Consider the following 12,006-nt stretch of genomic DNA (forward strand, 5'->3'; position numbering starts at 1 on the left):
AAATGGGTTCCGGGTGTACTCTGTTTTTGTTCGAAGTACCGTAATTGCCAATCCGTAGGAAAGAGTATCGATATCTGTGGAATAAACAGACGGTGGTATTGGCTCTAGCTATACAATATTAAATTGAGAATATATTCAAAGCAATAGCTGCAATATACAAACTGGAATATGTTAGAGCTAGTAATATTAGATTATTGATGCTACTGCATGTATTATCTCTACTGTCGAAGGAAATTACTATAGGTAGTAATATGAAGATTGCTTATATTTGCTTCTTTGGTTAATAAATATCTTTAAGTTTTTGGAGGGAGGGGAAGATTAGATAAATATACATGCCGTCTAGTAACTTCTAGCTTTTATATATAAACCTATTCTCCACCAGTTTCACACTGGACTTCCCAACTTTCTGAGCCCGCAAGTCATTTAAAGATAACATTACTAAGAAGTTATATAGAGTTCTCTGTTAGCTATTTCGGATTCTAGTATAGATTGCTTTCTACTACACGAAATACTTTTGACCCCTCTTGGAAGTTATACTTGTACTTAAAAGAAACTTAAAACCCGTGTCCACGCTGCTGGTCTCTGCCATGTTGTCGATAGATGAGGTTATAATATACTAGCTACATACAGGTACTTGTGAGAGCTGTAGGACATTAGCCATGATTGGGTCACCAGATTGGCAGTTGCCAGGTGAATGAATTTGGTCAGTAACGCCTGTCTTTTCATTGCTCAGGTGAGAGCTTGCATTCACCCAATTTACCAGAACAACGCGGCTCTGTGCTGTGCTTCTCCCACACGCTAAATTCTTTTCATCCTATCTGTCATACCTATTCCTACACAAGCCCAGTCAAATCTCACAACACTCAAGCCAAACGACGACTCTACAAGCCCGTCATGAAGCCTGCAAACCCGCGCCCCAAAGCGAAGCCCGACGAGCACCTTGTGTTCCTGTATCTATGCCTGGTCAACTCAGGAGGGGCTAATAATGTAAGGTTCCACGTCCCTAAGGGAAGGTTTACATCCAAGAGAACTTAAGACGCTCTCCACATGTCTATACAACCTTGCGACATGTGATTCGATTCTCCACAAGAGCGAGGGAATGTAAGCTTACGACTACTTTACAGATCGATTTCAATGCCGTCGCTGTGGCTTCGAACATCAACGTCCCAGCCGCACGTATGCGCTGGACCCGCTTGAAAGCCAGAATTGAGAAGGAAATGACCGATAGCTCTGGCGATCCCAACGAGGGTGAACCGTCTGCCGCGTCTACGCCTGCCGCCTCTCCCGCGAAGACAGCCTCACCCCCGAAGAAACGCTGTGTGAAGCGGAAGAACAAAAGTGAGCCTGGAGACGACGATGTCGCTGAAAACAATGACGAGAGCAACCCTACTGCGGAGGCAAGTTAGGTCAAGCTGATACAGGCGTCTTGACATTGTTGAAATCGGGACAAGCATGGTTGAAGGGGTTATGAGGTGTCAAGCGGAGAGATATGATGGGTAATTGGTGAACATTTTGCTCCTTAGTCAAGCAGGACGATTTTATGGGGAGTGAGGCTGTGAAAGCGGGCGATGTTTCTGAGCGGTACGTTGACCTTAATGGGGCTTAGATAGCTGAGGCAGAGAAATGCAGACTTTGGTGAACCGCGTGGTGTGTGTGTGCGTATGCAAGCAACGTAGACCGTTGATGAAGTCGACTGATATCTTTGATCGCTCATAGATCGACTTTCGATTAACCCGGGGCATCCCTGTGTTCCATGGGCTACGTAACTGACTTTTGACGTTTGTTGGCTGAGGCTAACGACCGTTAGTATGTCAAATGCACGGTTCAGCCAGCCTCTGCCGAAACAATGATGCACGAAAGCAATAGTGTCTCGGAGGTGATTCAGAGCTGAGCACATCGAAAGCGTCCTTCGTTGGCTGTCAAGTGTGATATCTGCCAGTCAAGACCCCAGTCACATGGGTACTAGCCGCATGCAGAAGGATCAAAGACGCTAATCGAAATAGTTTGACTGTGGCGAGTCATGGATGATGCGGTTGATCATGGTCTTCATATCTTGATCAGGATTATGATAGCAAACGTCCCGTTGGGTAGGAAGTCACGCTTCATAGATCAATAATTCTTAAATGAACGGGTTGGGTTCTGGACCCGCAGGGATCAACAGAAGGTGCCGTGCTATTTACCGGAAATAGCCCTAGTGCATTTATTCCTTTGGCGACCAATCCGTTGTTGATTAGGATCGTTGACGTGTATACCGAATCCTGTTAGTTCGGGTGCCAGGGGCGGTTCATAAATAGTATTTTTCTTTTCTTTTTTGTCACAATTGATAGAACGATGCCCAATATTCTTGGGTCAATGATGGACTTGTGATTCCTTTCTACCGACATGTCAGCAACAGGTACATTTCCTACAGTATACTCGGTACAGACATACGTACTGTACATCCAGAGCGTTGCTAGGGTTCAAACCCTCTCCCATGCACAGAATATGATGGCTGTCAGGCAACCGTCCTTCTGCTCCGTCCCGCGGGAGGAGTCAAATTTTACCTTTAGTACCACTTCAACGGTTTATGTGGTTCCCGAGGAATGGAGACCGCAGTACCAAGTACTCAGGGGAAGTCCATACAATTACACACATGCGTAACTTTCATGTAATCAACAAGTTCTGTGTGCTTGTGGATCTCATCTCGACTCTCATTTATTAAAAGGTCTATTATTGGCGATGGCTCTTCCATGTACAGCAATCGGAAGTTCTCCCGTAGGCACCGAAGAACAGTCTTACTCCGTAGTTCATTGTTCCTATTTTTCGGTATTCTCCCCCCCCCATCTAGATCGTTCGCCATCTCGTTTCCTAGACTCATCGGGCTTGCTCTCCAAGATCCCGCCTTGGTCGGTCTTATTCCGGGATCTTATGGTTCCATCTCCCTGAGATCCTCGATAGACCTACCCCCAAACTGGTGTTCACGGAGTGTTTCCGTGCGATATGCAATCTAGTACTCCGTACGCTCACAACCCTCACGCAAGCTGAGAAACATGCAGCAGCTGTCACACACGCAGGGCCCGCCTGGAGGATCAACTAACCCAATGTGGCTTTCGAAACGAGGCCTCAGTAGGAAAAAGAAAGCATGGAAGTAATCTGCAGGCCAGGGTGAAGGGCGGACTATCAGCGGATATTGCTAATCATCTTACCGTCTTCCTTGATCAACAACCGTCGCTCGGAAGTTGCCAATCTCGAAAGAAAACCGAAATAGGAAGCTGTGCGGTCCAGTGACCCGTAGTAACCTGGGTACTAGTAGTCGGAGCCATCCGCCATGATATTTCCGTAATTCAGTACGTACTAGGTAGTACGTCCTGAATTTTCCCAGTGGTTTGGTCCTAGGAAATTACTAGTAGGCGTGGAAGTTCGGCTCCTACGAGAGCGAGACTGAAGCCCCCCTTTTAGCTGGCCCTATTTAAATCACCTGTTGACGATCTCCGCCTGATGACATACTATGTAAAGTTACTAACAACTGAACGAGACCTCGGTTCAGGAACGGACTAACTGACCCAGGACTAGCGGGGGCTATCGAACACAGCATCTCGGGATTTGACTGGCCTGCAATTTGCCTACCCGAGCCCCGGTTCCAACCCTCTTTCAGACTGGGTAACCTTTTTTCGTACCGGACGGTACAGAACCACAAGGACCGAAGTAAGTCCTTGGTACGGAGGCCAGTACCATACCATCTTTTCCACTGTGATGGTGTGAGTTCCACTTCTTTCTCCGTGAGAGCGTAAGTATTGTCCTCCCAAGCTATGTCACTAGTCTCATAGTCCCACTGTTACGCTGTCCCATTCCGTTCTTGATTGGGCCGAAGAACGTGCAGATCCAATTTGAGTGGCATCGCTGTCAAGTGGAGTTCAAGCTCTACTTTTAGGTCATGCATGATGGTATGCACCGTGACCTTAACCGCGGGTGAAAAGGCCCCTGCGCATTCTAAACGAAGGTTTTCACAGTGTGTGCATGATCATGTAGGGTTTGGTCAACGTGCTGACCATGCATGATAATGCTCGTGATGATGATGATGATGATGGCCTTCGAGGGGGACGGCGTAACACACCTAAATGAACGAAGACCAGACTATCAGCTTGGACCCTGGACATGGCGTTGGGCTTAACGCTTGACTGCCTCCGACTAGCTTTTGACTTCCCCGTCGGCGGACTCAGACCTCAGCCCCCATCGCTTTGTCCGTCGCTCAATGGATCCTGGAGACTGGCCCATTTTCTTCCCCTGGATCCAGGAACAGGTATCGGATCTGCAAACCGGCTAAGTCTCGAGCATATGGAGTAAACTCTTTCTTTCCCGTTCCCCTCGATCGGTCGTTCTTCTTGACTGATGGTTTTCTTCCTTCTTCAATCCATCATTTGGGTACAGTTTAGCATAGGGTGCGAGGAGAAACCTAGGTGCACATTGATATTATCATGAAAGCAGTGTAAAAAGGTTGCCCGCTTTGACTTCTTTTCCAATCTGACCCTTTGTCTGTCTTTATTTTGGTTTATTTTCTCTCCTTCTTTTTTCGTTCGCCCTCATCCTTCCTTTGACAGTTTCCCTCACATTGATCTGTGTTCGAGACTCTAGTTTCTCTCACCAAGAAATACTTTAGTGCATATTGCCCTACCGAGTGCGCTTGACTAGACTTGATTATTTACCGGAGGGCATTGTTGCGATTTAGAATTGAGCAGTATTCAGGTAATTTGCTCGTGCACACCGACCCAGAATGGTTGCCCTAAAGCGATTTTTTCAAGCGGAGAAAAGCTCGTCCATAAATTCTAAGGATGGAGCTACTCGGGCAAGCAATACACCAGAAAGCGATCTGTCTTCAAATGTGAGGAACTCGCAATCTCTAGAGCCAGAATATCCCTTTCAGCGAGTCGAGAAACAATTTGAAGATTTGCATGATCAACTGCAAGCACGGCCGTTGTCCCCCCGTTCACAAGCTCCTCCATCTCGCGCCTCGAGTCGTACCACGACTCGAGATCCTCGGCATGTTGACTTGCTGGAAGCTTTATTTTCTTCGCACCGATACCATATCCAGAGTGCACAGACGTTGTCACCCATTAGCCCGTACAATGAAGATATCGCAGAACGAAATATGACTCGATTCCTTCAAGGGCAGTCGAGCAAGCCAACTATGTACTCGCGCATACTCTCTGCTTTATATCAAGAGGATGTGGCGGACAGAAACATTGCCAGAAGCAGGAGGGGTGGCCGTCCATCTTCTCGAAATACTGCCAGTCCCTCTCGTGGAAACTCCTTTCAACGGAGTACTCAGAGCCACCAAGATGAGGCTCGTCGTCGCCCTCGATCAAAGGCTGGAAGTAGTTTGGCTCGGTCAGTGTCTCAGGAAGCTCGGAGGTCTACCACCTCCCCTCACGCTGACCAGCCACCTACTTCGCGACAAGATGTATCCTCCGCCACCGAAAGCCTTCTCCGACAACAAAGATCGGTGCCAAATCTTTCCGCCGAGCCAACTAATGACCCCCAGAGAAGATGCTTCGAGATCTGGTGGATTCCTAGGCGTTCCTCCCCCTTACAAACAAGGCGATAAATGGAGCAGCACTCCGTTACCGGACAGCCCAACGTTGCCCCCCATGGTAACCAGTGATACTGAGACCAGTGAAAGCCACCCAATGCCAGATCAACCACCTTCCAGATCAAGCCGGAGCCGCAGTTCTTCCGTGACTTCGGGTAGCCACAATCTGTCAAACGCAATCAAATCGAAACACAAAAAGAACGTTCGGGATCTTTCGATTGATACAGAATTGGCAGCTCGCGGAAAGCCGTCCGCGAAGATTACGCACCGTGCCATACAGCCACCTACTCCAAGTAGCTTGGGGATGAAGCAGAACCCTAGCATTGCGGAAGTTATGAATAGCCCGCTACCAGCTGGGTCACCAACCTCTCCATCACCAGGTGTTCAGTCGGACCAGAAAATTGCGGAGATAATGGATATGTTTAGACAGGCGTATACCTCGTCGCCTGCTATCTCACCACATCCCACTTATGAAACTCTTCAGGATGCGATCATTCGGGAGATCAATTCGCACGAGGCATTCCAACGTGTACCGCTTCCTGAATCCGGGCCTCCGTTCACTCCTTCTTTTTCTCAGGAGGCATTCTATCCAGAAATTGACGCACCAAAGACCGAGGCTCTAAGCACGAACCGGACCATGTCTCTGCGAGAGGGACAGATCTCCAAATTGATGAGGCGGGGCTCCTTCAGGAAACACAGGAGAGGGTCTGACGCGCGCAGCAGCATATCCACCAGTGTTCCTTCGAAAGTCTTCTGGAAGCCATCGGAAACCACCAGTCGGCGAAGGCACACTGATGCACCCCCTCCTTCACCTGGCTTCTTCAATACTCTGGAACAGAACCAAGCACCTAATGAGCCAGTGACATACATGGATCTCCTTTCCAAGACGAGGAAGCCCCCTGCTAATTTTACTTCGGGGAGAACACCAGATATGACTAGGAACTTCAGTAACCCCCAGCCACCGGCTACCGTGTCTCTTGAAAGTGCCAACCCAGCGCCTTCCGTTTTCCACATGCGCGCACAAGCATCTGCATCGTCTATCAACAGCCGTATCAGCTTTTCAGCGGACGACAGTGACGAAGAGGTGATCGAACTACCCAGTGTTGGCATTCCGCAGTTGCAAATCCATGGTGTCGACGAGAACAACGTGACCTATATCGCCGAAAATACCTCCCCACGAAATGCATTCAGACTTATGAGCTGGCCGCAGAGGTCAGGCAGGAGCGTGAGCCTCAGGGGCAACTGGTTCACAAATGAGAGCAACAACAGCCCCTCTCGATCATCCTCGAGGGGCGGGCTCACAACTCGCTCAGTAGCGTCTTACTAAATCTTTCCATAAAATCGCCAGAGCCGTCGCCTGGCATCCCAGTCTTTAACGGAATCCACCCTAATATACCCTATCCTATCCTACTCTACTCTACCCTTCCATTCCTTACTTCAACGCCTCCTTGACGATATTGTGCCCGCTTTATGTTGAGCTACATCTCTTTTACGTCTCTTCGGCCCTGCAGATCCTGCAAATACCTTCCTTGATTTTCCTTTCCTTGTTCTTTCCAAACTCTTAAGCGCATCTATTCCCTCGTCAGGCTTTCTCTTTTTGTTGATTTATATATCCAATGAGGATCTATGTCCTCTTGCATTGCATACCTACTTGGCATCCACCTGAACATTTCCTTCCGTTTCTTGCATATGTTGCATATTAGCGTTGCTAGCATACCATGTCTACATATCGAACCAGTTACAATAAGATATTCTGAGATGAGATTATCATATCAACGTAGTTCATTCATTATCTCCAAACCACTGCATGACATGTAAACTCATCTTCCCACCCTGTAAATCACAAAGGTATCTTAATTTTCAACCCCATCCACTCCTTAAACTCTCGTGGGATATGCATATCTCTTTCTCTTTTCTTATGTCTTTCTTTCTTACTTCAACGATGTCCCAATTTGCCAGACAATACAAAAAAAGGATACTTGGAATTTTGAAAAAGAAATGAAAGGAAATAAGTCATCAACTCATAGTGACTGATCTAATGCGCTTGCTAGGTGCTATTTGACATTTGTGCAGATAAGACCAAGACGATCTATTGCGCTTAGTAGGAGCCTGTGGGCGATGTGTTAGTTTATATTTTGATATCATGGAGAAAGTGAAGGAGTTTAGATGGGAACTTACGGCCGAACATGCACCATTTCTCGGCAAGCCGGGTGCACTTGGGGTTGACACACTTGGTCTCGCCGGCGACGATGCCCTCGGGCTGTTCAAAGGGAATGCAAAGAGACTTGGCGCCCATGCTGGGGGCTTTGGCGTCTTCAGGGACGCCAGAGTCTTCCTCTGCCTTGCGGGCGCTCATGTCCTTGATCTGGTCCTCGCACTCCTCGGTGAGACAGTGAGGGATGACACAGATGTTCTTGTCGTTGAGGGCTGGGGTGAAGTCGTCCCAGTTAGTGATCAGCTTGCGGTGAGTGCGGAAGGTCTCCTCTGCGCGGCTGTACAGATCACTTTGGATCTGCTCCAGAAGGGCGGGGACTGCGGTGGAGAGCTCGGAAATCTGGATGCTGGACTTGCCGTCCTTGCCAGGGATGTCACGACGGGCGGCAGTGACGAATTGGCCGGCGGACTCGCCGGGACCGAACTCGATGCGCAGGGGCACACCGCGGAGCTCCCAATCGTTGAACTTCCAGCCGGGGGAGTAGCCCTCTCTCAGGTCGCTAGTGGCGCGGACACCGGCACCAGCCAGGACGTTGACAAGGCCGTCGATCTCGGCGTACAGCTTCTGGCGCTCCTCGTCGCTGGTCTTGGCAGTGATCCCGACGGGGACGATAACGGTTTGGGTGTCTGCGACACGAGGGGGGAGGACCAGACCACGGTTATCACTGTGGATCATGACCATGACACCAAGGGTACGGGTAGACAGACCCCAGGAGTTCTGCCACACGTGGAGAGGAGGCTTCTTCTCATCGGCCTTGGCGGAGGGATCCTCGACAGTGATGTTGAACATCTTACTGAAGTTCTGGCCAAGACCGTGGGAGGTACCACCCTGGATACCACGGCCAGTGGCGGGGATATAACCTTCCACGGTAGTGGTGTACAAACCGCCAGCGAACTTCTCCTTCTCTGTCTTCTGACCCTTGACCACGGGGACAGCCAGGAGCTCCTTGTAGATCAGAGCATACAGATCGAGAATGTGCATAACTTCATCATGGGCAGAGTCCTTTGTCAAGTGAGCCGTGTGTCCTTCTTGCCAAAGGAACTCACGGGTTCGGAGGAAAGGCTGGGGGTTCTTGAACTCCCATCGCACGACGGAGTTCCACTGGTTCAACTTAAGGGGCAGGTCGCGGTGACTTCTGATCCATTTGGAGTAGTACGGGTACATAACCGTCTCCGATGTCGGACGAATGGCAATCTTCTTCTCAAGAGGGGTAGAGCCACTGCAAGCGAAGAGAAGACATTAGTAAATAGGGCACGCAGGAGTACGGCACATATGCGGGGGCCTGGAGAAATCGTACGCATGAGTCACCCAAGCAACTTCAGCAGCAAAGCCTTCAATGTGATCCTTTTCCCTGTTCAGGACATCTTCGGAAACAAACAGAGGGAACGAGCAATTCTTAACGCCAATCTTCTTGATGCGCGCATTGAACCAGTCCTGAATCTCTTCCCAGATAAAGTACGAAGCGGGCTGAGTCATATCAGTATGGTAGCTCTAGAACCCATTTAAAAAGAGGTATTTCACCTTGAGAATGAAGCATCCCGAAACGTCATAGTAGTCGAGCATATCACCCTTTGTAAGAACCTGCTGGTACCATCCTGGGAAATCTTCCTCCTTGGAGACGTCAATACCAATCAGAGCAGCACCTTCGATCTTCTTCTTTGGGGCCTTCGCAGCAGCGGGCTTCTTGGGCTCCTGCTTTCCAGCAGCCTTGTTGGCAGCCTTCTCAGCCTTCTTAGCGGCGAGCTCTGCAGCCTTTGCGGCCTTCTTTGCGGCATTCTTCGAGACATCTCCCTGGGGAGCATCCTTATCAGCGGGGTTTTGGGTGCGGTCAGGGAGGGTCTGAGTTACCGCCGCGTCAGAAGCGACCGGGGTATCAGCAGGAGCTTGGCTCGCCATATTGTAAAGGAGCTGCTGAGTAGTAAGGACCAAGATAAACCAAAAATGCGGAGGCGAGGTTATAGATCCGTGGAGAGGAAAGGAACCCCTCGTTAAAGTGGGATGCGACTAGAAAACCTTCACCGCCAGGAACCGGCAGAATTCTTAGCGGAAACACGACGAGCATCGACGACGACGAACTGGAGTCGGAGCTCTACAACTCTGCCAGCAGTATCTTTTCCTCAATTTCACAATAATGGCAGGCATTTTTGAGCAGCCGCGGAATGCGGACACTCTCTGTGTGTTCCCCCCCTTGAAGCTCTCCGTCGGATTCATTAGCTGACCGTATTCGCACAGTCTTGGGTGGGCAGAAAATCACCGGCCCTGACGTTCGGGAGCAGAACGGTAGGTTATGGACTTTTCATTTCAACTAGCTTCGACCGAATATAGGTACTAAACTCGTTTGTAGTGCTCGCGACCCAAGCTATCGCAAATGTCGTCAAGAGCTCCTTCGGCCCCTCCGGTCTCGACAAGATGATGGTGGACGATATAGGAGTATGCACCGTTCAACCCCGCGTGCTTCAACTGGCACTCTGACAGCACTCTAGGATGTTACTGTTACCAACGACGGTGCGACGATTCTTAGTCTTCTTGATATTGAGCATCCTGCGGGTAAGATTCTCGTAGATCTCGCTCAGCAGCAGGATAAGGAGGTGAGTGTCACACTCCGTCTGTCTCACCTGGCAGCTCAATATTGATGTCCATCTAGGTCGGAGATGGAACTACATCTGTCGTTCTGATCGCTGCAGAACTCCTACGACGAGGTAACGAATTGATGAAGAACCGTATACACCCTACCACCATCATCAACGGCTACAGACTCGCGCTCAGAGAAGCTGTCAAGTATATGAATGAGAATATCACTACAAAGGTCGAGACGCTGGGGAAGGACAGCCTGGTCAACATTGCTAAGACCTCGATGTCTTCCAAGATTATTGGCTCGGATGCGGATTTCTTTGCGAATATGGTTGTTGATGCGATGCTCCTTGTGAAGACTACAAACCAGAGGAACGAGGTCAAGTACCCCGTCAAGGCAGTCAACCTTCTTAAGGCTCACGGAAAAAGTGGTACGGAGTCAATGCTTGTCAATGGCTATGCTCTTAATTGCACTGTGGCTTCTCAAGCCATGAAGACCCGTGTCACCGATGCCAAGATTGCTTGTCTGGACATGAACTTGCAAAAGGAGAGAATGAAACTTGGTGTACAGATTACTGTTGACGATCCCGATCAGCTAGAGAAGATTCGCGAGAGGGAAGCTGGCATTGTCATTGAGCGTGTTGAGATGATTCTAAAGTCTGGGGCAAATGTTATTTTTACTACCAAGGGTATCGATGACATGGTCTTGAAGCTGTTCGTTGAGAGGGGAGCCATGGCCGTTCGCCGTTGCAAGAAAGAGGATCTTCGACGCATTGCCAAGGCTTCCGGTGCAACATTGGTCAGCACGCTCTCTGATCTCAACGGAGATGAGAAATTTGAGGCTTCGTACCTCGGCCATGCGGAGGAAGTTGTGCAGGAGCGGATATCTGATGATGAGTGTATCCTTGTCAAGGGTACCAAGGTTCACACCTCAGCGTCTATCATCCTCCGCGGGCCCAACGACTTCAGCTTGGATGAGATGGAGCGTTCGGTGCACGACTCCCTGTGTGCTGTCAAGCGAACCCTCGAGAGCGGCAGCATCGTTCCCGGAGGTGGTGCCGTCGAGACCGCCCTTCACATTTACCTCGAAGAATTCGCGGTCACAGTAGTAAGAATTGACTGTAAACCTTAGTATGGAAATTATCACTAACGATTACTCTTTCCACAGGGATCCCGGGAGCAGCTCGCCATCGGTGAATTTGCTCAATCACTTCTGATTGTTCCGAAGACCTTGGCTGTGAACGCTGCTAAGGACTCGTCCGAACTTGTTGCCCAGCTTCGTGTCCGCCACGCTCTATCCCAACGCGTGCAGGATGGTGACGCCAATGAGGAGGAGAAGGCCATCGCTAAGAAGAAGACATACCGAAACTACGGTCTCGACCTTACGAAGGGTCGGGTTCATGATGCCCTTAAGGCTGGTGTGTTGGAGCCTAGTATGGGCAAGATCAAGCAGCTTAAGAGTGCTGTTGAGGCCTGCATTGCCATCATGCGTATTGATACCATGATCAAGCTGGACCCAGAAGTGAAGGAGGATGACGGACATGGCCACTAATTTGACCTTTTAAGGTTGTTTGCATGCTATCTACGTGTTTCCACATGGAGTTTCTAGACTAAGGGTGAAGAAGAAAAGTATAATAAGATGGTATGAGCACAT

General features: G+C 49.5%; 4 protein-coding genes across 4 annotated transcripts; 3 read left to right on the forward strand and 1 right to left on the reverse strand.

Moving 5' to 3' along the window:
• Positions 1-894: 894 nt before the first annotated feature.
• On the forward strand, positions 895-1,406 carry ABOM_010365 (uncharacterized protein; the record flags this gene model as incomplete). Its single annotated transcript, XM_022537493.1, has 2 exons — positions 895-987; positions 1,125-1,406. The coding sequence occupies 2 exons, from the start codon at positions 895-897 to the stop codon at positions 1,404-1,406; spliced, it is 375 nt and encodes a 124-aa protein (XP_022385271.1).
• A 3,344-nt stretch (positions 1,407-4,750) lies between these two features.
• Positions 4,751-6,893, forward strand: ABOM_010366 (uncharacterized protein; the record flags this gene model as incomplete). The annotated part of the gene is made up of 2 exons (XM_022537494.1): positions 4,751-5,364; positions 5,417-6,893. 2 exons carry the CDS (start codon positions 4,751-4,753, stop codon positions 6,891-6,893), a joined length of 2,091 nt encoding a protein of 696 aa, XP_022385270.1.
• A 771-nt stretch (positions 6,894-7,664) lies between these two features.
• ABOM_010367 (proline--tRNA ligase) lies at positions 7,665-9,677 on the reverse strand (the record flags this gene model as incomplete). The annotated part of the gene is made up of 4 exons (XM_022537495.1): positions 7,665-7,675; positions 7,745-9,000; positions 9,079-9,248; positions 9,303-9,677. The coding sequence occupies 4 exons, from the start codon at positions 9,675-9,677 to the stop codon at positions 7,665-7,667; spliced, it is 1,812 nt and encodes a 603-aa protein (XP_022385269.1).
• Positions 9,678-9,912: 235 nt separating this feature from the next.
• ABOM_010368 (chaperonin-containing T-complex alpha subunit TCP1) lies at positions 9,913-11,904 on the forward strand (the record flags this gene model as incomplete). Its single annotated transcript, XM_022537496.1, has 6 exons — positions 9,913-9,955; positions 10,014-10,061; positions 10,126-10,211; positions 10,265-10,369; positions 10,426-11,460; positions 11,521-11,904. 6 exons carry the CDS (start codon positions 9,913-9,915, stop codon positions 11,902-11,904), a joined length of 1,701 nt encoding a protein of 566 aa, XP_022385268.1.
• Positions 11,905-12,006: the final 102 nt, after the last annotated feature.

The sequence above is a fragment of the Aspergillus bombycis genome (genome assembly GCF_001792695.1).
Source record: "Aspergillus bombycis strain NRRL26010 chromosome Unknown contig00109, whole genome shotgun sequence".
Lineage (NCBI taxonomy): Eukaryota > Fungi > Ascomycota > Eurotiomycetes > Eurotiales > Aspergillaceae > Aspergillus > Aspergillus bombycis.